A 20,680-nucleotide genomic window follows, 5' to 3' on the forward strand; every position below is an offset into this window, starting at 1 on the left:
CGAAGCATCCTGGGCTCCATAACACCTCAGCAGAGCCACAGGCTGATTGTCTCCATGCCGCATTGAAGGCTGCAAAAGGATTCCTGGCCAAGTATTGAGGGCATAACTGAACATAATTATTTGAAGGTTGACTTTTTTGGTATTGAAACACTTTTTTTTTTTTGGTCAGATGAAATATGGTAATTTTTTGAAACGGATTTTGGGTTTTCATGAGCTGTATGCAGAAATCATCAGTATTACAACAATAAAAGTTGCTGTGCAATGAATCTAAAATGTAAGACAGTTTAATTTTTATCATTACATCATGGCAAATAATTAACTTTATCACAATATGCATTTTTTTTTTAGAAGGACCTGTATAACACAAAAATTGACCGACTGAGTAGATCCGGTTCTTCAAATTGTTTTTTAAGTCTTTGGGAGCTGACCTATGCACGATGATCCTCAGTTCTTTCCTTGGCTTTTCAGTGGCAATTTCATTTTCTTTCTCTGAAATTATTAGGCTGTGTTTGGGATAAAACACTTGTTTTCCCCTCAGATTCATGTGATGGATGTCTAAAGTTCACTTTTACGTTAAGCCTTCTTTCAGTTCTCAACTTCAACCTTTCACTGTTGCCATGGTGATTTGTGTGTGTGTGTGTGTGTGTGTGTGTGTGTGTGTGTCAACAATTACAAAGAAACCAGGAAATGTGTATTGTGCATCTGTAGGAGGATTTCTTTCCAAATATCTTTAGATTTAATCTACTTTCTCAGTAAAATATCCAACACATTCCTGTTTGTTTAATAAAAAAAAGGTTATGAAATGTGGTGCTCACATACTAAAAGGTTAAAGTCTTCTTGATGCATTAACAAAATTCAACAATGCAGTGAAAATGTTAAAAAGCCAAAAATAACTGAAAAAGATTGTTTTTAAAAGCTGTGAAACTTTTAATGAACTACAAAATGTTCTGAAACATGTAGTTAAGCTATCCTCTAATTTACGAGCAATAAAAACACACATGGATACATTGGGCTTATTATGGTAACATGGTTATAAATAATAATGAATAGATATTTATCCAAAGTAAAAAAAACTTAGTTTTGAATCATTGAATCAATAAATAATCAGGACCTGTGTTCTCAAAGAGTCCTCTCTCAGGCTGATTAAGATTCCTCCTCATATTTTTTCATCTTCTCAACTTTCTTACGGTGCTTTGTGAGTAACTTAATAAGGTAAAGTTCTAAGAAAAATTTTAGAATTCCCAAAAGAATTTTCCTAAAAAGGAAATCGCTAGAAGCGACGTTTACTTCAAGGTTTCTTTGAGAATACGGGTCAAGGTTTCTAGTGATGGCTGATAAAAATATAATTTGCTTTCTTAGACATGTATAATGATACAAGACAAAGAACAAATTTTAAAAAATATACAGACATTTCAAACTAAAAACACTTCATCATACATTATGTTCCTGACTTACTTTGATGGTCCCATCATACTCTTTTTTGTATTTTTTTCCGGTTTTATCAACATGAGATAACATTTTGGAATGAAAATACAAATTAGTAATCCAAAAGTGGAGGCCAGGATAGCAAAGATTTCAATGGCAACACTGAACTTCCCAGGAGAGCTGACATACGCTGGGATGAAAGTGATCCACACGGCACAGAATATCAACATGCTGAAGGTTATGAATTTGGCTTCATTGAAATTATCGGGCAGTTTACGAGCCAGAAAAGCACAAATAAAACATAATGTGGCGAGAAGTCCTATGTACCCAAGCACAGCCCAGAAACCCACAGCAGAGCCCAACGAACACTCCAGGATGATTTTGTCTTTAAATTCCTTAAAGTTCTTGGACGGAAATGGAGGAGAAGTTGTCAACCAGACGATACAGATGATAACTTGCATAAGTGTGAAGCCCAGAACTCCAAGTCTCTGCTGTGTAGCTCCTAACCATTTCATCACATTTCTACCGGGACGTGTCGCATTGAACGCCATTAAGACCACCATGGTTTTCCCCAGGACACAAGAGATGCAGAGGACGAAGGTGATGCCGAACGCTGTGTGCCGCAGCATGCAGGACCAGTCAGACGGCTCTCCCATAAAAGTCAGAGAGCAGAGGAAACACAGGGTCAAGGAGAAGAGCAGCAGGAAGCTCAGCTCAGAGTTATTTGCCCTCACAAGAGGAGTTTTTCTGTATTTGACAAAAATAAGAGCAACAACTACAGTCATACACGTTCCAAATAAGGATGCTGCAGTGAGCAATGCTCCCATAATTTCTCGATGTGACAAAAACTCTGCCTCCTTCTGAATACAGGCATCTCTTTTTTCATTTGACCAGAAGTCAAGAGGGCATCTGATGCAAGAGACAGAATCTGAAAGGCAATGTTAAAAGAAATGTTAGACATTTTAGTCACAGATTATGCATAAATGATTTACCTTCTAAGAGATTATGACAGTGGATGACATTGTTAAAGGGACTGAGGGGCGGTGTTATGAATTTTCCAGGCACATATAAGTATACGAGTTGCTTTCAGTTGTTATAAAAATGCTGAATATGTCAAACATAACTTAAAAAACAAATTGACTTTGCAATTTGGCACCTTGAAGTTGCCTCTGTCTCTTTAAGAAGCTCCTACTCTTTCTGACCGTCCTTCATCATCACCTCATCATGTACAGACCTGGAAAAAGTTAAGAGCCCACTGCACTGAACCCAATTCAAAACCTCCTGGTTATTCCACCAGATACAGAGTTAAAACATTAGTATTGTTGTTTCTAAATGAAGATTAATTTGTTTTCTTTGCATTACTTGAGGTCTTTTTCCTTGTTTTGACCGTTTCTCATTTTCTGAAAATAAATACAACATTTTTGCTCAGAATTTCAGAGACATGTTGTCAGTAGTTCATAGAACAAAAGAACAATCTTCATTTTATGCAAACATACTGTAAAAAGGAAAATCAGAGAGACTGATAATTTTAAGTGTTCTCTCTTAATATTTTCCAGCGCTGCATAAAACTTTTATATTTCCCCATAAAAAAATTAAATATCTCAGTATTTTTGTACTATTTAGAGTATTATCTGTTATTTCTTCATGTATTAAATATTATCTAACCTGTGCTGTTGCTTATTTCTCCCTCTGCACAACTTATACAGTCGTAGCAGCACACAGGTTTTCCTTTCTGGAGAACCTTGTGTGTTCCTGGGGGACACGACTCACTGCAAACCGAAACAGGGACCTGCATGGAAACAAACAATACCAAAGAAGTTAAAACAAAAAAAAAATTGTAAATGTCTGGGTCTTTTCCCCAAGAATGAGGTGAAATTCTGGTATGAGCAGTAGGATTACCTGCTCTGAATTTTGAGCAAAAACTACAAACTTCTGCTGCACATTCATCTGCTCATCTGCTGGTAAAGACGCGTCGTAAAGACCGACGGTCACAAAGCTCACAGGGCCGTTTTCTCTTGGCTGCCAGTTTATAATCTCATATTTTGCTGCCGGGTCTCCATTCTCATCAAAGTAAACCTCTTCTCCTTCTTTTGTTTTGAAGTGAATTCCTTTTATATGCTGTAAAATCTAAAGAATGAAGATCTTATGTATAGTAAACCATGTACGTATGTTAACTCAAATAAAAACATTTGTGAGATCTCATGTTTTACGTTAAAATAGATTCTCTTTAACAACAGTTTTTTAATGTTAGGTGTGTTAATGTTTATATCAGGCTCACCGTTAACGGGTCCAGTGGCACCTTGTTGTTGCATGTTTTATTACAACCTAGAATATTGTGCAGAGCGTGAGCCACTGCATACACTCCTTTATACATATTGCTAAATATGGGCATCATTGACATGTCGGTGAAGCTGTTTTCCACTCCAGTCAGATTCTCTTGGCCAGTGCAGAGCCTCTGGCTTTCTCCTACTTCTGACTGTTTGACCTTGCAGCTAAATAACGCCTCCCAGAACTCCACAAACAAGTCATTGCTGGTTAAATAAAGTGGTTTCACATCAAGTATGAACTCTTTGAGTCCACTGACGTTCGCTTTGGGGATGGAAAGACCTATGGCTCCATCTAAAATGCGCTTATTGTCTCTCAAGGCGCTCTGAAAATCAGAAATCCAGGCCTCTGTGCCGACCCACTGGTAGCCAGTCAAGTTTGCCCTAGAAAACTCTTTTAGGAGAACATCCATGTCCGCTGGGGAAAAGAAAGCGACGATCACCTTAGAGGTGGAAGACCTGACCGTTTCGATTATCTTTTGTATCTTGTCCCACGGATCTGTCCGGAAAAAAGTTAGAGAATATTCCAGACAGATGCCCAGCTGCTCGGCAGTCTCTGTGAACGTGGCCATGCCGTTGTTGCCGTAGTCATCGTTTGTTCTAATAGCCCCGATCCAAGTCCAACCAAAGTGTTTCACCAACTGGGCCAGAACTCTGCTCTGATAGTAGTCACTGGGTATTGTTCTGAGAAATGACGGGTACTTGGATTTATCACTGAGACAAGCACACGTGGAAAATTGACTTATCTAAAACAAAATAATTACACAGCCTTAGATCAACACATATATTCTCACATTTTCTGTCTGTTACATTGCAAGGTGTATCAAAATGGTTTCGATGTTAACAGTCTCACCCACCAGTGGGACAGAAAACGGTCCAATGATGGTGGCTATAGCCATGCTCGGAGACGACGAGGCTTCCCCCATTATAGCCTGCACTTGCGCAGGTCTTACGCATGCCTCGGAAGTTGCAGACACATTTCCATAACCATTGACCAAGGCCAGAGACACTTTAATACTTCTAGCAATGGAGTCGCAAGTGTCATAAATCTTACAGCCTAGATAAATCCATGGTAGCAGGTCTGAGCTGTTATTGATCTCCTCGATGGTGAAAAGCATAACTTGGAGCATCTGGAATTCTCTGAAATTCAAACTTGATTGACAAAGTTTTACACAGTTGGCATGATAATCAGCCCCTTTGAAAATAATAAAACAAAACATTGTAATTGTGAAATAAAAACAAAAGTCTCAACATTTAGAAATGGTGTTTATGTAAATAGATTACCTTGTGCACTGTAGGTGTGGAGGCTTTTCCTCATAATGAGTCTCCACTTCGTTCCAGCTGACATGGAAAGAGAAAACTCCCCCCAGCATGATGTCTCCATCCTTCACTAGTTGTGGGAACTCCGGGTCTCCGATGTGTGTGCACAGTTGCTGTTCAGCATGAGAAAAATATGCCAATAACAACGGAAGCAGAAAGACCCAACCCTGCTCTGGCTGTTTCATTCTAGACCTTTTTCTCAGGGACGGAGATAAATCACCTGGCAACATCATGTATACATTAATGGTGGATGGAGACATCCATCAATATTTATGCTATTCTGAAGAGGCACATGATGGCTGAAGAGAACAATAATGCATCTCTCAGGAGATGTGAGACGGAACATGACCAAATGAAGAAAGTGATGAAGTAGAGGTTAAGTATTGCATGTTTAAGGGTGTATTTCCTGTCCTGTCAGTTATGACTTATGGTAAAGGTTCAGTGCGGGTCTGAATGGCAGGCACGTGCAGAAGGGGGGGCTGGGAGTGCTTGAGCACCTGCCCCTTTTGCTACTTGGCCCCAAGTGCCCTTTTGGTGCAATTTTTTATTTCCGAAGCCCTCTTCTGACACATAACAACATGTACTAAAGTTATTTGGTTTTCTGTTTGTTTGTTTTTTTGCACAACATAATAAGCCGGTCACCTTATTACCTTTGACCTTTTGCCTGTGACGCATGACGCAATTGCCTCTCGCACAGTGAGATAAAGGGGCTAAGTGGAGCTCAAAGTAGTGAACATTCCAGATTACAGAACAGTTTTTGGTGAATTAAAAAGAAAAAAAACGTTTTTGGTGAGTAAAGTGGAGTAGACTTGCTGTCAGATGACGGAAATCGTTGAAGTAGCGCTTCAGCACGGAGTAGCGGTTTAAGCAGAGAGGCCTCTGCGTCTGCCTTTCTCTGAAGAACTACTGAGCAGGAGGAGACAGCCAGGTGAGGAGAAACTGTTCTTATTTCAATATATATATATATATATATATATATATATATATATATATGCAAAAAAGAAAACCATATAAACATATTTTATAAAATGCATAAATATATGCAAGTATATATCAGTTATGACATCACTCTCTTTGTGATGTCATAATATCATTCTCTTGTTATGACATCATAAACAGTCTTAAGTACTTGAACTTTTTCCCAAGAGATCTTTCAGTGGAGCATTGAAGAAAGAGTGGCAACTTGTAAAACTTTTATGATGGAGGATCCAGAATTTCTTGAAGAACTTGAGGAATTTTATATAAAGATTCAAAGAAGGAGGCTGCACAGTTTAAATGCAGAGGAATTACTGACTGAAATGGCGGAACTAATGAAGAAAATTAAAAGATTTTATGATTTGGACAAGTCAGAAGAAGAAGAGAAATTGGAGGCTGTAATGGAACATCTGAGGCCAGAAGTGAGGCAGCAGCAGCGTCCACCCTGGAGTATGTGGACTTTCTTGTCTGATTGTGGGGAGTCTTTTATGAGCGGCTTCGGTTTTGGCTTGGGTTTTGGTACAGCTGCAAGCATGGTTCTGGCTGTGTTTTGCAAACTCCTTTTCTAAACACTCTTGTAAATATGGATGGTGCTTGCAGAACCTGGCTCTTGGGACGTGGAATGTCTCCTTTCTGGGGGAGATTGGGAAAGGGGTTCCTGCCTCAAGTGGAGGAGTTTAAGTATCTGGAGATCTCGTTCACAAATGAGTGAAAATGGGAGCGGGAGATCGACAGGTGGATTGGGAAAGGGGGGCGTCTGCTGTGAAGCAGGCACTGTACCAGTCTGTAGTGGTGAAGAGAGAGCTGAGTCAAACAGCGAAGCTCTCCATTTACCAGTCAATCTTTGTTCCCACCTCATCTGCGGTCATGAGCTGTGGGTCATGACTGAAAGAACGAGGTCCCAGATACAAGCGGCTGAAATGAGTTTTCTCCGCAGGGTGTCTGGGTTCTCCCTTAGAGGTAGGGCGAGAAGCTCGGTCATCCGGGTGGGACTTAAAGTAGAGCTGCTGCTGCTCCTCCAAGTTGAGAGGAGCCAGTTGAGGTGGCTCAGGCTTCTGGTCAGCATGCCTCCTGGACGCCTCCCTGGTGAGGTGTTCTGGGCACGTCCCACCGGGAGGAGGCCCCAAGGAAGACCCAGGACACGCTGGAGGGACTATGTCTCTCGGCTGGCCTGGCCTTGGGGATCCCCCCGAGGAGCTGGGAGAAGTGGCTGGGGAGAGGGAAGTCTGGGCCTCCCTTCTGAAGCTGCTGCTCCATTACCCAGAAACAATAGAGGAAAATGGATGGATGGACAAAGGTTTTTGTAATCATGCAGTTTCTAAGGGCTCGGCTGTAAGAGGATGAGGAGGTTCTACAAACAACTCTACGGATGATTCTTCACTTTCACTTGTTTTGCATGACCTGTGGAGGGTCAAACAGAGTTGTTTACTCTGTTTAATTCCCTGAAATTGATTCACTTACCTGGAGATTATATTGTTTCTTCAGTGGAAACTGAAATCCTGGGTACGCCTCGCTGTCTTCCTGCAAAAAAGGAGGACAAAGGTTACTTATCTGGCAAAATTAATACAAACATAATAAAAGAAGAGACTAAATAGATTCCTCAAAGTGAGGTCCTAGCCTGGGGCCTTGGGACTTTCTGTTTGGACGTTGTCTACTGGGTCTTTTGGACCTTCTTTCCTGCAATGAAGAGAAAAAAAGACATTACTCACCTGGTATGTATTTCTTCTTTTTGTAATGGACAACTAGGTTGTTTACTTGTGATTTGGGGTTTTTGTTTGGTTACCTGCAGCATCTCCTGAATTGTGTGGTTCATTTGCAGATTCTGGTTATAAAAAGTTTTATATACTTTGATTGTAATGTGGGCTGCACAGTGGTGCAGTTGGTAGCACTGTTGCCTTCCTCCCATAGTCCAAAAGCATTACAGTCAGGGTTAATTGGTTTCTCTAAATTCTCCCTAGGTGTGTGTGCATAGTTTTTTGTCCTGTGTCTCGGTGTTGCCCTGCGACAGACTGGTGACCCTGCCTCTTGCCTGGAACGTTAAGTCTCATCAACTTGTTGTTTGTACTCATTGAGTCCATGCAACTACTAAAATAAAATAAAAAAGGAAACTATTTGAAAGTGGTGAGGATTTCGACTGGTAAAAAGTTAAACATTTTAACATGACCAGACACTACACCATTTCTACGGAAGCAAAAGTTTTGAACAGTACAACTATGTCAAGTTCTCGCCCGGAACGTTAGCTGGAGATGGGCACCAGCAACCCTCCCGACCCCACTGAGGGACAAGGGTGAAAGAAAATGGATGGATGGATGGATGGAACTATGTCAAGTAACGACAGTCTTGTGTATAGTTAGTATATTGCTGCTGTTGTATGCAGAAAAAGCAAATATATTTTGCTGACGATATCTTGGGTGAGTTTAGGAATATTGTTTACCGTGGAAAAGTCTTGACCAAATACATTATTCACATAGAACTTTTAATGTCAAGACATTTTTTCATTTATGTTGCCGCATGTTAAACAGAGCGGGCTTGTAATGTGGGACTCACCTACCGGTCCGGGATAAATCCATTCTCCTTTCTCTTCTTTGGGCCTTTTCCCCTTTGCAAAGAAACCTTCCAAAGACATCTGATCTGTTTCTTACTCATTTTGCTGCTTGTGGGCTCAGTGTTGGCATGCGAGTAACCAGACTTCCAATGATTCACTTCCTGCTAAGGAGCCCCCTGGTGGTTGAAGAAAAATCCACATATAAACAGCTTATAGTCCGGACAATACCATGAATGCAAAAAAATCGGAATGTTCTCTGGTATTGTTCAGGGGGCCGGACCAAATGTGGAGGCAGGCCGGATCCGGCCCGCGGGCCGTAGTTTGTAGACTCTTGTTCTATAGAGTCCTTTTATGTTTAATTTACTGGTGTCATCGCAACTGAACTAACGGGCGCCCATGAGAAAAAGAGCAACCGCGGTTCTAGTTACCTGAAGCATAAAGCTACTGTACAGGAACTGCTGCAATTTGTTCTTATACAGATTAATTAATATACCGTCAGTTATCAGCTAAGAAATTAAACTGTTCTGGAAAATGTTGGAAAATAATATGGTTCTTTTCAGGAGTGAAATTAGTTTTAAATTCTTGGGAGTATTTAAAACTAATTAAATAATCCCACCCTCCAACCCGGAAGGTGGGAGGGTGTTCCACCCGGAAGGTGGGAGGGTGTTCCCTCCCACCTTCCGGGAGAGGTGGGGGACATTGAGTCTGAGTGGACCATGTTCCGTGCCTCCATTGCCGAGGCGGCCTATCGGAGCTGCGACCGCAATGTTGTTGGTGCCTGTCGCGGCGGCAACCCTCGAACCCGTTGGTGGACGCCTTCGGTGAGGGATGCTGTCAAGCTGAAGAAGGAGTCCTATCGGGCCTTTTTGGTCTGTGGGACTCCAGAAGCAGCTGATGGGTACCGGCGGGCGAAACGGCATGCGGCTCGGGTTGTCGCTGAGGCAAAAACTCGGGCGTGGGAGGAGTTTGGAGAGGCCATGGAGACAGACTTTCTAAAATGTCTTCATTCTGCTGCTGGGAAAACCTGCCTGATCACTTTGCTTTTCATTCAGGGCACTGTTACTGTTGACACCGTTTTCAGAAAAAAATGTTAGATCAATACAAGCATCTGACTCGGGGAAAGATTTCCAAAGCAGTGGCTTCTTCTTGATGCGCTTCGTCTTTCGTGTTTGTTCCCGTTTTTGATCCACTTCCTTCTGATTCTGTGATGGATTTGTTTTCGATGACCGGCTCTGTTGTAGAATTCACAGGTTCCTCTTTACAACTCTTCTCATTGAACTCACTCTCAGGTGGCTGTCTGCCCCCTTTTTGATCCACTATCTCCAGTGGTTTGGTGATCGATTCCTTTTCAGTCACCAATGAAGCGTCCTGCTGTTCGATGTTTTCAGCAGACTTCTTTAGCTCCTGCAGCTCCATCCAGACTGCAAATGGCAACTTCTTCTTCCCGCACTTGAGTGGCTTGGGTATTTGTAATTCTCTTTCGATGTCTTCGTATGTGACCTCTTCAACTCTAGGTTGGTCGAACTGCATTTTAATCTTTGCTTGTTTCAGGTTCTAAGCTAAATGACTTCTCTAAAAACTCAATAAAGATTTTGCGTTAAGTTTGATGTCAATCTCTAAAAGAAATGTGAACCAAACAAAGTTGAAAATCTTATTGCGAACTACCAAATAAATTCAAGAGAAGTGTATCAACAACGGCTACTAACAGGTTGTGATGAAAAGAAATCAATGTGATGAGCTTTTATAATCGCTGGTGATGTCAGAATTCTGCCTTTGGAGTTCTATTGTGATGTCACAGTTCTGTTTGATATTCAGAGCGGGCTTATCTGATGGAGTTTTTATTAACATGAGCCGTGTTACCTGGCTGCAGAAAGAGTAAGTGAGCTTTTAAACTGTCACTGGTTGCTATAGTTACAAACCATTACCTTGTTGTTTTAACGTTGCTTAGCATGTTGTCAGCGTAGATATCCTAAGCTACTATAACTATTTAAAATTGAGTGATAAAATAAGTTATGCTACCAAATTGACATTAGTGAATGGGATACTGTAAATGGCTAAGAGTTGATTGGTTAGAATTTTATGCTTTTATTTTGTTGAACTGTATATTTCTTATTTGTGTGTGTTGTGACATACTGCACTTACTGTTTGGGTCTAGCTGTTTTTTTTTCTGAGAGAAATTGTTTTATTTTGAAGAACTTGTACGTATAACGCCGAGTGAGCCGCATCTAAATAACTTTTGTTTTGTTTTTGTTTTTTTTCAAAGCTGTTGTCAGAGAAAAAACTAACAGTTTAACAGAAAGTGTGTAATTTTATTTTGGTATGTCTTTTGTACCTTTTATGTCTTGCCCTTGGCTATTTTTTTTTGCCTCTGTTCTCTTGTTGTAATTTAGGTTCAGGATTCATCTATCAAGAAAATTGTAAATTGTTTTGTTAAACTTTCAACACAAATCTTTGTCATAATTTGGGGTTTGGTGAGGTGAAGGAGAACACAGACAGGACCCAGGATGAAGGTGATGATGATGATGATGATGATGATGATGATGATTTTAATAATAAATCCGAAAGCATTCCAGCAGAGAACAGACAAACAGGCAGCAAGACGTTACGCAACGTAAGACGAGGATCAAACAGACAACAGGTGGGACTAAATACACTGGGAGGGTAATCAAAGAAACGTGACACTGCTGGGAATCAATCAACAGGGAGGACAAGACATAACAGACTCACAGGGGAACAGGACACAGAAAAAACAAGAAATAAATACACTGAAAAACACTGATCACAACAATCTTTAGTTTTATTATAATAAAATATGTAACTGAAAAGACGCTTTTTATTGACTGGCTTAACTGATGCTAGTCAACGGAAAAATAGAGTCAAGTGACAATATAATTGTCCATGTGCTATGACATGCTGGATGCAGTCAACTGATGACTTTTAGAAATATTCAAAACAGCGACGTGCGTTCAGGGCAGACACATTCTTAGCACATTCCGTTCTCTGAAGGTGAATAAAACTGGGACATTGGTGTAATTTCCTGGTTTCCTGTCAGTGAGCTGATTAGTTCATGTATTCATGGTGTTTTCTGACTGTTACTGGAGTCAGTCTACCTTCTTTCTAATCTCCCACTGATACATGTTGTTGCATCCATTTTATTAAGAAAGTTATTTGGTTTATCAGCAACAGGTTTAGTCTGACACATCCGTTTATTATTATTTTTTAAAATGTATGTTCCACATGGAAACACCTTCCCCTTCAATAGTGAGCCGTAATGACTCACTAGGACAAAAATCCAGTCTTGCCAGAAAGACTAAGCCCTACTTCTGAAATGCTCTTTTTGTTCCACGTTATTTAATTTTTTTCTAAATATCCATCCATCCATCCATTTTCTGCTGCTTATCCGGGGTCTGGTCGCGGGGTCAGCAGTTTCAGAAGTAGGCCCAGATTTCCCTCTCCCCAGCCATTTCTTCCAGCTCTTCCGGGGGAACCCCAAGGCGAATTAGAAATAAAAATCTTACAATGGATGAAGATGAGTACTGATGTTGTCAGGCACGTGCAGAGGGCGGGGAGGTTAAAAGGGCTTGAGCACCTGCCCGTAGTGCCCTTTTGGTACATTATTTATTTATTTATTATTATTATTTCGTAAGCCCTCTGGCACATAATTACATGCACTGAAATTATTTTGTTTTTTCTTGTATTTTTTAAGAAAAACAACATAATAAGCCCCTCCGGTCACCTTGTAACCTTTGACCTTTTGCCCATGACGCACGACACAGTTGCCTCTCGCACAGTGAGATAAGGCGGCTAACTGCAGAGCTCAACATAGCAAGCATTGCAGATTACAGGACAGTTTTTGGTAAATTAAAAAAAAAGTTTTTGGTGAATAAAGTGGAGCAGACTGGCTACACCAATTTTAAAGTCCCTTCACTGGCTCCCTGTAGCTCAGACAATAGACTTTAAAATACTGTTGTTAGTTTATAAATCACTAAACGGGTTAGCGCCACAATACATTAAAGATCTCTTGTTGTCGTACCAACCGTCTAGACCCCTCAGGTCTTCTGGTTCTGGTCTGCTCTGCATCCCCAGAATCAAACGAGGAGAAGCAGCATTCAGCTTTTATGCACCACAAATTTGGAACAAACTCCCAGAAAACTGTAAAACAGCTGAAACACTGGGTGCCTTTAAATCTCAACTTAAAACCCCCCTGTTTAGAGTTTCCTATTGCTAAATTAGGTGGAATTTTAATGTTTTTATCTTTATTTTTTATCTATTTCTTCATCTTCTTTACTCTTTATTACTCTGTCTTTAGTTTTTAATGATGTAACCCCCGCCCCCCGGAAGGGCACGGGTGCCATCCCCCCTTCTTGAAATTTTTCCAATTGATGGCATTTCAACTAAAGTCCTAAGGGTAGAAAAGGGATCGGGAGCTTTAATGGGTTTTTTTCATCTTTATTTTATATTTATTTATTATTTTTTTATTTCTTTCTCTTTTTACTGTTTATTCAATGTTTTGTTTTTCTGTGTTTTGTTTTTAATGATGTAAAGCACTTTGAAATGCCTTGCTGCTGAAATGTGCTGTACAAATAAAATTTGATTGATTGATACATGTTAGATAACGGAAACGTTGAACGTTGTGTCGTTTCTGCTTCAGCACGGAGTAGCAGCTTAAGCAGAGAGGTGTTTATTCTAGCGTTGTGTAAATGTATCTTGAAGGAGAATAGCACTTAAATAAAAGGCCAACAAGGATATTCATTTAGAATTAAAAATAACTCACCCTGAACAACCATGGTAGATATAATGTATGTAATAAAGCTGCTCCTGTCCAATAAAAGTGTGTCATTAATGAAGGGGGAAAAAACTCAATTCAGACTTTAAGTAAGTTTAGGGTCTGGTTCGCAGAGTATGCAGTTAAATTTCTTTCACAATTATTCAATGAAGAAAAAAAAAATAACCTCAGTTGGTAACACTTTATTTGAAGGGGGGTGAATAAGACTGACATGACACTGTCATAAACATGATATAACACCTGTCATGAACATGAATAAGCCTTTATGAATATTTATGACTTGTCATGAAGCGTAATTCGGTAAATCATGACACTTTAAATACAAAGTTGACATTATTCAAAATGTCTTTATGACAACTTGACATTAACCAATAAATCATTACTGATATAAATTTGTTATAAAAGTATTACTGATTGCACTTAAAAAATTAGGTAACTTTATGTTATTAAAGGTAAAGCTTAAACTCTTATATTATGTCTATGGTAGGCAGAACACTGAGAACGCTGACGCTATTGCGCCCTCTACTGCGCATGCGGGACACTTTCGGGTCGTTTGCCCGTTCAGACTGTAGAACGCATATGTGCGGCACTGTGAACGGCCCGGCAAAAGAAATCCGATTTGATTGTAAAATGACAAAAAATTGTCATGCTGGTGGGTGCTTGAGAGTCAAGCTGCAGTTTGAACGCACCTAAATTTTGTCACACCCTCATCATGTCTTTGTCAAAGCCAAAGCCTGCAGTTTAAGTATTAGAGAAATAATTAAATGTTGAAGTTTGTGGAAATTTTTAAAATGTTTTTTTTGTGGAATCCTTTAAGCGGCCCTGCTTCACCCAGACTCTGCTCGGATCAGACTCGGATAAATTGAGTTTGAGACCCCTGCTCTAGACAAAGTAGATTATTTGCCAGTAAGCTCTTTATAAATATGTGTTTCAAAGTTATAAAGCTGTACGTATTATCTCTACTCTGTGCCTAAAAAATCAACAACTTTAGCTTGTCATTTAAGTGTGCTAAAGTCAATATAGGATCTGTTTTCTATTTATCTCCTTTTCTCCATATCTTGATTCTTTTGTTTCACAAGCTACATTTTGGATATTTCAACTTTCTGACTGTAACCACCATATAGTTTTGTTTTTCTTATGGAATTCAAGTCACTTTTTCTCAAACATCAACAAAAAAGGGAAGACATTCAATTTTATTAGGACCATATTATTAATCATCATAAGAATTGAGCATTTCTGGTGGGAGTCAAATGGAAATAACTAACATATTAGTAAAAACATGGATGTTTTAAAACAAAAAACAAGGAAATATTAACACGCAGATAAATTTATTTTAGAATCTCTCAAGCAAACCAAACAACAAGGCATTAGAGGCACATTTATTTCTCTTGAACATCTCCGAGGGTTCCTCTTTGACATTTTAATTAAACTATATGAATACAAAATACTTGCATTATATTGGAAGACTTAAGATTATAAAATGTCTTGACTTGTCAAGATGGTTTTCAAGCCCCCTTTCCCATCATACTCTTTTTAGAATTTTTTTCTGGTTTCATCAATATGACATAACATTTGGGGATGAAAATACAAATTAACAGGCCAAAAGTGGAGGCCAGGATAGCAAATATTTCTACAGCGACACTGAACTTCCCAGGAGAGCTGACATACGCTGGGATGAAAGTGATCCACACGGCGGAGAATATCAACATGCTGAAGGTTATGAATTTGGCTTCATTGAAATTATCGGGCAGTTTATGAGCCAGAAAAGCACAAATAAAACATAATGTGGCGAGAAGTCCTATGTACCCAAGCACAGCCCAGAAACCCACAGCAGAGCCCAACGAACACTCCAAGATGATTTTGTCTTTAAATTCCTTAAAGTTCTTGGACGGAAATGGAGGAGAAGTTGTCAACCAGACGATACAGATGATAACTTGCATAAGTGTGAAGCCCAGAACTCCAAGTCTCTGTTGTGTAGCTCCGAAACATTTCATCACATTTCTACCGGGACGTGTCGCATTGAACGCCATTAAGACCACCATGGTTTTCCCCAGGACACAAGAGATGCAGAGGACGAAGGTGATGCCGAACGCTGTGTGCCGCAGCATGCAGGACCAGTCAGACGGCTCTCCCATAAAAGTCAAAGAGCAGAGGAAACACAGGGTCAAGGAGAAGAGCAGCAGGAAGCTCAGCTCAGAGTTATTTGCCCTCACAAGAGGAGTTTTTCTGTATTTGACAAAAATAAGAGCAACAACTACAGTCATACACGTTCCAAATAAGGATGCTGCAGTGAGCAATGCTCCCATAATTTCTCGATGTGACAAAAACTCTGCATCCTTCTGAATACAGGCATCTCTTTTTTCATTTGACCAGAAGTCAAGACGGCATCTGATGCAAGAGACAGAATCTGAAAGGCAACGTTAAAAGAAATGTTAGACATTTTAGTCTCTTAATTTATATTCAACCATTTGTCTTCAAATGTTTCACACAGATTATGCAGAAATGATTTACCTTCTAAGAGATTATCACAGTGGATGATATTGTTAAAAGGACTGAGGGGCGGTGTTATGAATTTTCCAGGCACATATAAGTATATGAGTTGCTTTCAGTTGTTATAAAAATGCTGAATATGTCAAACATAACTTAAAAAACAAATTGACTTTGCAATTTGGCACCTTGAAGTTGCCTCTGTCTCTTTAAGAAGCTCCTACTCTTTCTGACCGTCCTTCATCATCACCTCATCATGTACAGACCTGGAAAAAGTTAAGAGCCCACTGCACTGAACCCAATTCAAAACCTCCTGGTTATTCCACCAGATACAGAGTTAAAACATTAGTATTGTTGTTTCTAAATGAATATTAATTTGTTTTTTTTGCATTACTTGAGGTCTTTTTCCATGTTTTGACCGTTTCTCATTTTCTGAAAATAAAAACTAAATCTTAGCTTAGAATTTCAGACATGTTGTCAGTAGTTCATAGAATAAAAGAACAATTTTCATTTAATTCAAACATATTGTAAAAAGTAAAATCAGAGAAACTGATCATTTTAAGTGTTCTCTTAATATTTTCCAGCGCTGCATAAAACTTTATTTTATATTTCCCCAACCAAAAACTTAAATATCTCCAGTATTTTTGTACTATTTAGAATATTATCTGTTACTTCTTTATGTATTAAATATTATCTAACCTGTGCTGTTGCTTATTTCTCCCTCTGCACAACTTATACAGTCGTAGCAGCACACAGGTTTTCCTTTCTGGAGAACCTTGTGTGTTCCTGGGGGACACGACTCACTGCAAACCGAAACAGGGACCTGCATGGAAACAAACAATACCAAAGAAGTTAAAACAAAAAAAAAAAATGTAAATGTCTGGGTCTTTTCCCCAAGAATGAGGTGAAATTCTTTGCCATAGTATCAGCAGTAGGATTACCTGCTCTGAATTTTGAGCAAAAACTACAAACTTCTGCTGCACATTCATCTGCTCATCTGCTGGTAAAGACGCGTCGTAAAGACCGACGGTCACAAAGCTCACAGGGCCGTTTTCTCTTGGCTGCCAGTTTATAATCTCATATTTTGCTGCCGGGTCTCCATTCTCATCAAAGTAAACCTCTTCTCCTTCCTTTGTTTTGAAGTGAATTCCTTTTATATGCTGTAAAATCTAAAGGATGAAGATCTTAAGTATAGTAAACCATGTACTTATGTTAACTCAAATAAAAACATTTGTGAGATCTCATGTTTTACGTTAAAAAAGATTCTCTTTAACAACAGATTTTTTATGTCAGGTATCTTAATGTTGATATCAGGCTCACCGTTAACGGGTCCAGTGGCACCTTGTAGTTACATGTTTTATTACAACCTAAAATATTGTGCAGAGTGTGAGCCACTGCATACACTCCTTTATACATATTGCTAAATATGGGCATCATTGACATGTCGGTGAAGCTGTTTTCCACTCCAGTCAGATTCTCATGGCCAGTGCAGAGCCTCTGGCTTTCTCCTACTTCTGACTGTTTGACCTTGCAGCTAAATAACGCCTCCCAGAACTCCACAAACAAGTCATTGCTGGTTAAATAAAGTGGTTTCACATCAAGTATGAACTCTTTGAGTCCACTGACGTTTGCTTTGGGGATGGAAAGACCTATGGCTCCATCTAAAATGCGCTTATTGTCTCTCGAGGCGCTCTGAAAATCCGAAATCCAGGCCTCGGTGCCGACCCACTGGTAGCCAGTCAAGTTGGCCCTAGAAAACTCTTTTAGGAGAACATCCATGTCCGCTTGGGAAATGAAAGCGACGATCACCTTCGAGGTGGAAGACCTGACCGTTTCGATTATCTTTTGTATCTTGTCCCACGGATCTGTCCGGAAAAAAGTTAGAGAATATTCCAGACAGATGCCCAGCTGCTCGGCAGTCTCCGTGAACGTGGCCATGCCGTTGTTGCCGTAGTCGTCGTTTGTTCTAATAGCCCCGATCCAAGTCCAACCAAAGTGCTTCACCAACTGGGCCAGAACTCTGCTCTGATAGTAGTCGCTGGGTATTGTTCTGAGAAATGACGGGTACTTGGATTTATCACTGAGACAAGCACACGTGGAAAATTGACTTATCTAAAACAAAATAATTACACAGTCTTAGATCAACACATATATTCTCACGTTTTTGATGTTAGCAGTCTCACCCACCAGTGGGACAGAAAACGGTCCAATGATGGTGGCTATAGCCATGCTCGGAGACGATGAGGCTTCCCCCATTATAGCCTGCACTTGCGCAGGTCTTACGCATGCCTCGGAAGTTGCAGACACATTTCCATAACCATTGACCAAGGCCAGAGACACTTTAATACTTCTAGCAATGGAGCCGCAAGTGTCATAAATCTTACAGCCTAGATAAATCCCTGGTAGCAGGTCTGAGCTGTTATTGATCTCCTCGATGGTGAAAAGCATAACTTGGAGCATCTGGAATTCTCTGAAATTCAAACTTGATTGACAAAGTTTTACACAGTTGGCATGACAATCAGCCCCTTATGTACATAATAAAACAAAACATTGTAATTGTGAAATGAAAACAAAAGTCTAAACATTTAGAAATGGCGTTTATCTAAATAGATTACCTTGTGCACTGTAGGTGTGGAGGTTTTTCCTCATAATGAGTCTCCACTTCGTTCCAGCTGACATGGAAAGAGAAAACTCCCCCCAGCATGATGTCTCCATCCTTCACTAGTTGTGGGAACTCCGGGTCTCCGATGTGTGTGCACAGTTGCTGTTCAGCATGAGAAAAATATGCCAACAACAACGGAAGCAGAAAGACCCAACCCTGCTCTGGCTGTTTCATTCTAGACCTTTTGCTCAGGTACAGAGATAAATCACCTGGCAACATCATGTATACATTAATGGTGAATGGAGACATCCATCAATATTTATGCTATTCTGAAGAGGCTCATGATGGCTGAAGAGAACAATAATGCATCTCTCAGGAGATGTGAGACAGAACATGAGCAAATTAAGAAAATAATGAAGTAGAGGTTAAATATTGCATATTTAAGGGTGTATTTCCTGTCCTGTCTGTTATGACTAATGGTAAAGGTTCAGTGCGGGTCTGAATGGGCAGAATATCTTTTCCAAATGGAATGACAATGATCTAAAATACATTATTTTGAGATTCCTTCAGGTCCAGATGATCCATCTGATGGATATAGGCTGTGCGGGAAAAAAAAAGATTCAATAAATAAACAGCCAAACCACTGACACCCAGCATAGCGCTGTCTATGTAATATACCAGCGGCAACAATTGTTGCCATTTATACATAAAATTATCATCATATGTGAGTAGAGGATCCTTCAAGATATTTTTGTTATTTTTGTTCATTAAAGTATTTTACTGACCTCCACTTGTAAAAGTTTGAATCAGACATTTACCTCCAGCATCACAGGCAGGAAGTAAAGAGGTCTGGTCATGGACCATTCACACTAGATACATGAAATTGGTATTAACATCCTAAATATTTTATTTTTACAATCTCAATTAGCTAACAACAGCTAAAACAACACATTTAGAGCTTCCAAAAGTAAAAAAAAAATATCTGGCAACAATTGTTGCCAGATATATGTTGCCAGAGAAGAGACAGGAGAATGGATTTATCCCGGACCGGTAGGTGAGTCCCACATTACAAGCCCGCTCCGCATAACATGCGGCGACCGGCTGCTAATGAGGCAATGGAGCTTCAAATTGCTTCGCCATGTAGAGACCAAGCAGGCTGTGCATATAAGCAACACTTCGGGTGTTATTGTCTCCCACCACTCCCAGATGGGACCGTCTCGTTGCAGAGAAACAAGCTCAGGGCTCCCGTAAAATGTTCATTTTTGTGGCGCATCTGTATCTTATTTTGAAGGGTTATGTAAACGTTACCATAGCGACCAGAGTCAGAGCGTTTGGGCAGTGGTCGAGAGGAGAGGAGTTGAGCTTGTGAGTCTTAAGTCTGGTTTAGACGGCAAGATTTAAGAAATGTCTGCCGATTCTCCAAACCTCGGTGACCACAGAGCTGATAAAAGTACAACAGGTTGGATCGGTTCGTGTGTCCAGCCACACGGCAGGAGCAACACACCACAGAACCGATTCCAGTCACAAACATCCCGATTCCAGAAGAAAATCGCCCCCCCCTCCTGCGCCCCCCAAAAAAGTTTGTGGAGTCATTTTAAGAGATAAAGACGCAACAAATAGAAAAGGCGGTGGATGAAAGACTACGGGAGCAGCTGCTCCATTTGCTGCACTATGATTTGGAGGTGACTGTGTTTTTTCATAGTTAACATTTTTTATTGAATAAACATATATGATAATGACCTTTACATATAATAATAATAATAATAATAATAATAATAATAATAATAATAATAATAAACATTTCCACATATCATCTCCGATGTCCATCGGACTCTCAGTTGCGCGATATGTCAGCTGTTTGGGATTTCCCTCTGTTCTTACGTCACCGCGTTCTCTGATTGGCTACCCGTCTCTTTCAGCAGGTTGTATTCTCGTTCTCAGTCAGGGAAAAACCCACAGGCTGCGATAAAAAGGCCAAGACAACCCAAATTGGGTATATTCAGGATTTAGCTGGAACACCAACATGCAGAAGCCTTGTCTGACGGTTCACGCCCCCCCCACAGACCCCCCGGGCCGCAGCAAAATTTCCAAATCTTGACCGGTCCGCGATAATAAAAAGGTTGGGGACCACTGCAGTAGAGGGCGCTCTACTGCCCACTTCCTGAAAGCGCCGTGTTTGCCCGTTCAGACTGCAGAATGCATACAGGGCGCATATG

At 40.2% G+C, this 20,680-nt stretch overlaps 2 protein-coding genes across 2 annotated transcripts; both read right to left on the reverse strand.

Moving 5' to 3' along the window:
* Positions 1-926: 926 nt before the first annotated feature.
* Positions 927-5,884, reverse strand: LOC103474250 (extracellular calcium-sensing receptor-like). Its single transcript, XM_008425086.2, has 6 exons — positions 5,034-5,884; positions 4,607-4,901; positions 3,704-4,495; positions 3,325-3,552; positions 3,091-3,214; positions 927-2,353 (listed from the first exon to the last, which is right to left on the reverse strand). Exons 1-6 carry the CDS (start codon positions 5,327-5,329, stop codon positions 1,452-1,454), a joined length of 2,637 nt encoding a protein of 878 aa, XP_008423308.2. The 5' UTR covers positions 5,330-5,884; the 3' UTR covers positions 927-1,451.
* Positions 5,885-14,602: 8,718 nt separating this feature from the next.
* LOC103474251 (extracellular calcium-sensing receptor-like) lies at positions 14,603-19,231 on the reverse strand. The gene is made up of 6 exons (XM_081614941.1): positions 18,478-19,231; positions 18,050-18,344; positions 17,183-17,974; positions 16,804-17,031; positions 16,562-16,685; positions 14,603-15,782 (listed from the first exon to the last, which is right to left on the reverse strand). The coding sequence occupies exons 1-6, from the start codon at positions 18,771-18,773 to the stop codon at positions 14,881-14,883; spliced, it is 2,637 nt and encodes an 878-aa protein (XP_081471067.1). The 5' UTR covers positions 18,774-19,231; the 3' UTR covers positions 14,603-14,880.
* Positions 19,232-20,680: the final 1,449 nt, after the last annotated feature.

Source organism: Poecilia reticulata, chromosome 13 (genome assembly GCF_904066995.2).
Source record: "Poecilia reticulata chromosome 13, P_reticulata-male-v2, whole genome shotgun sequence".
NCBI lineage: Eukaryota > Metazoa > Chordata > Actinopteri > Cyprinodontiformes > Poeciliidae > Poecilia > Poecilia reticulata.

Excerpts from the sequence above, each read along its gene's own strand:
- LOC103474250 (XM_008425086.2), bottom strand. The coding sequence starts at position 5,329 with ATGTCTCCATCCACCATTAATGTATACATGATGTTGCCAGGTGATTTA. Across the intron at positions 4,496-4,606 it reads GACCGTTTTCTGTCCCACTG|ATAAGTCAATTTTCCACGTG; the intron begins GTGGGTGAGACT and ends ATTTTGTTTTAG. Across the intron at positions 3,215-3,324 it reads TTGCTCAAAATTCAGAGCAG|GTCCCTGTTTCGGTTTGCAG; the intron begins GTAATCCTACTG and ends GTTTCCATGCAG.
- LOC103474251 (XM_081614941.1), bottom strand. The coding sequence starts at position 18,773 with ATGTCTCCATTCACCATTAATGTATACATGATGTTGCCAGGTGATTTA. Across the intron at positions 17,975-18,049 it reads GACCGTTTTCTGTCCCACTG|ATAAGTCAATTTTCCACGTG; the intron begins GTGGGTGAGACT and ends ATTTTGTTTTAG. Across the intron at positions 15,783-16,561 it reads AGAAATAAGCAACAGCACAG|ATTCTGTCTCTTGCATCAGA; the intron begins GTTAGATAATAT and ends GTTGCCTTTCAG.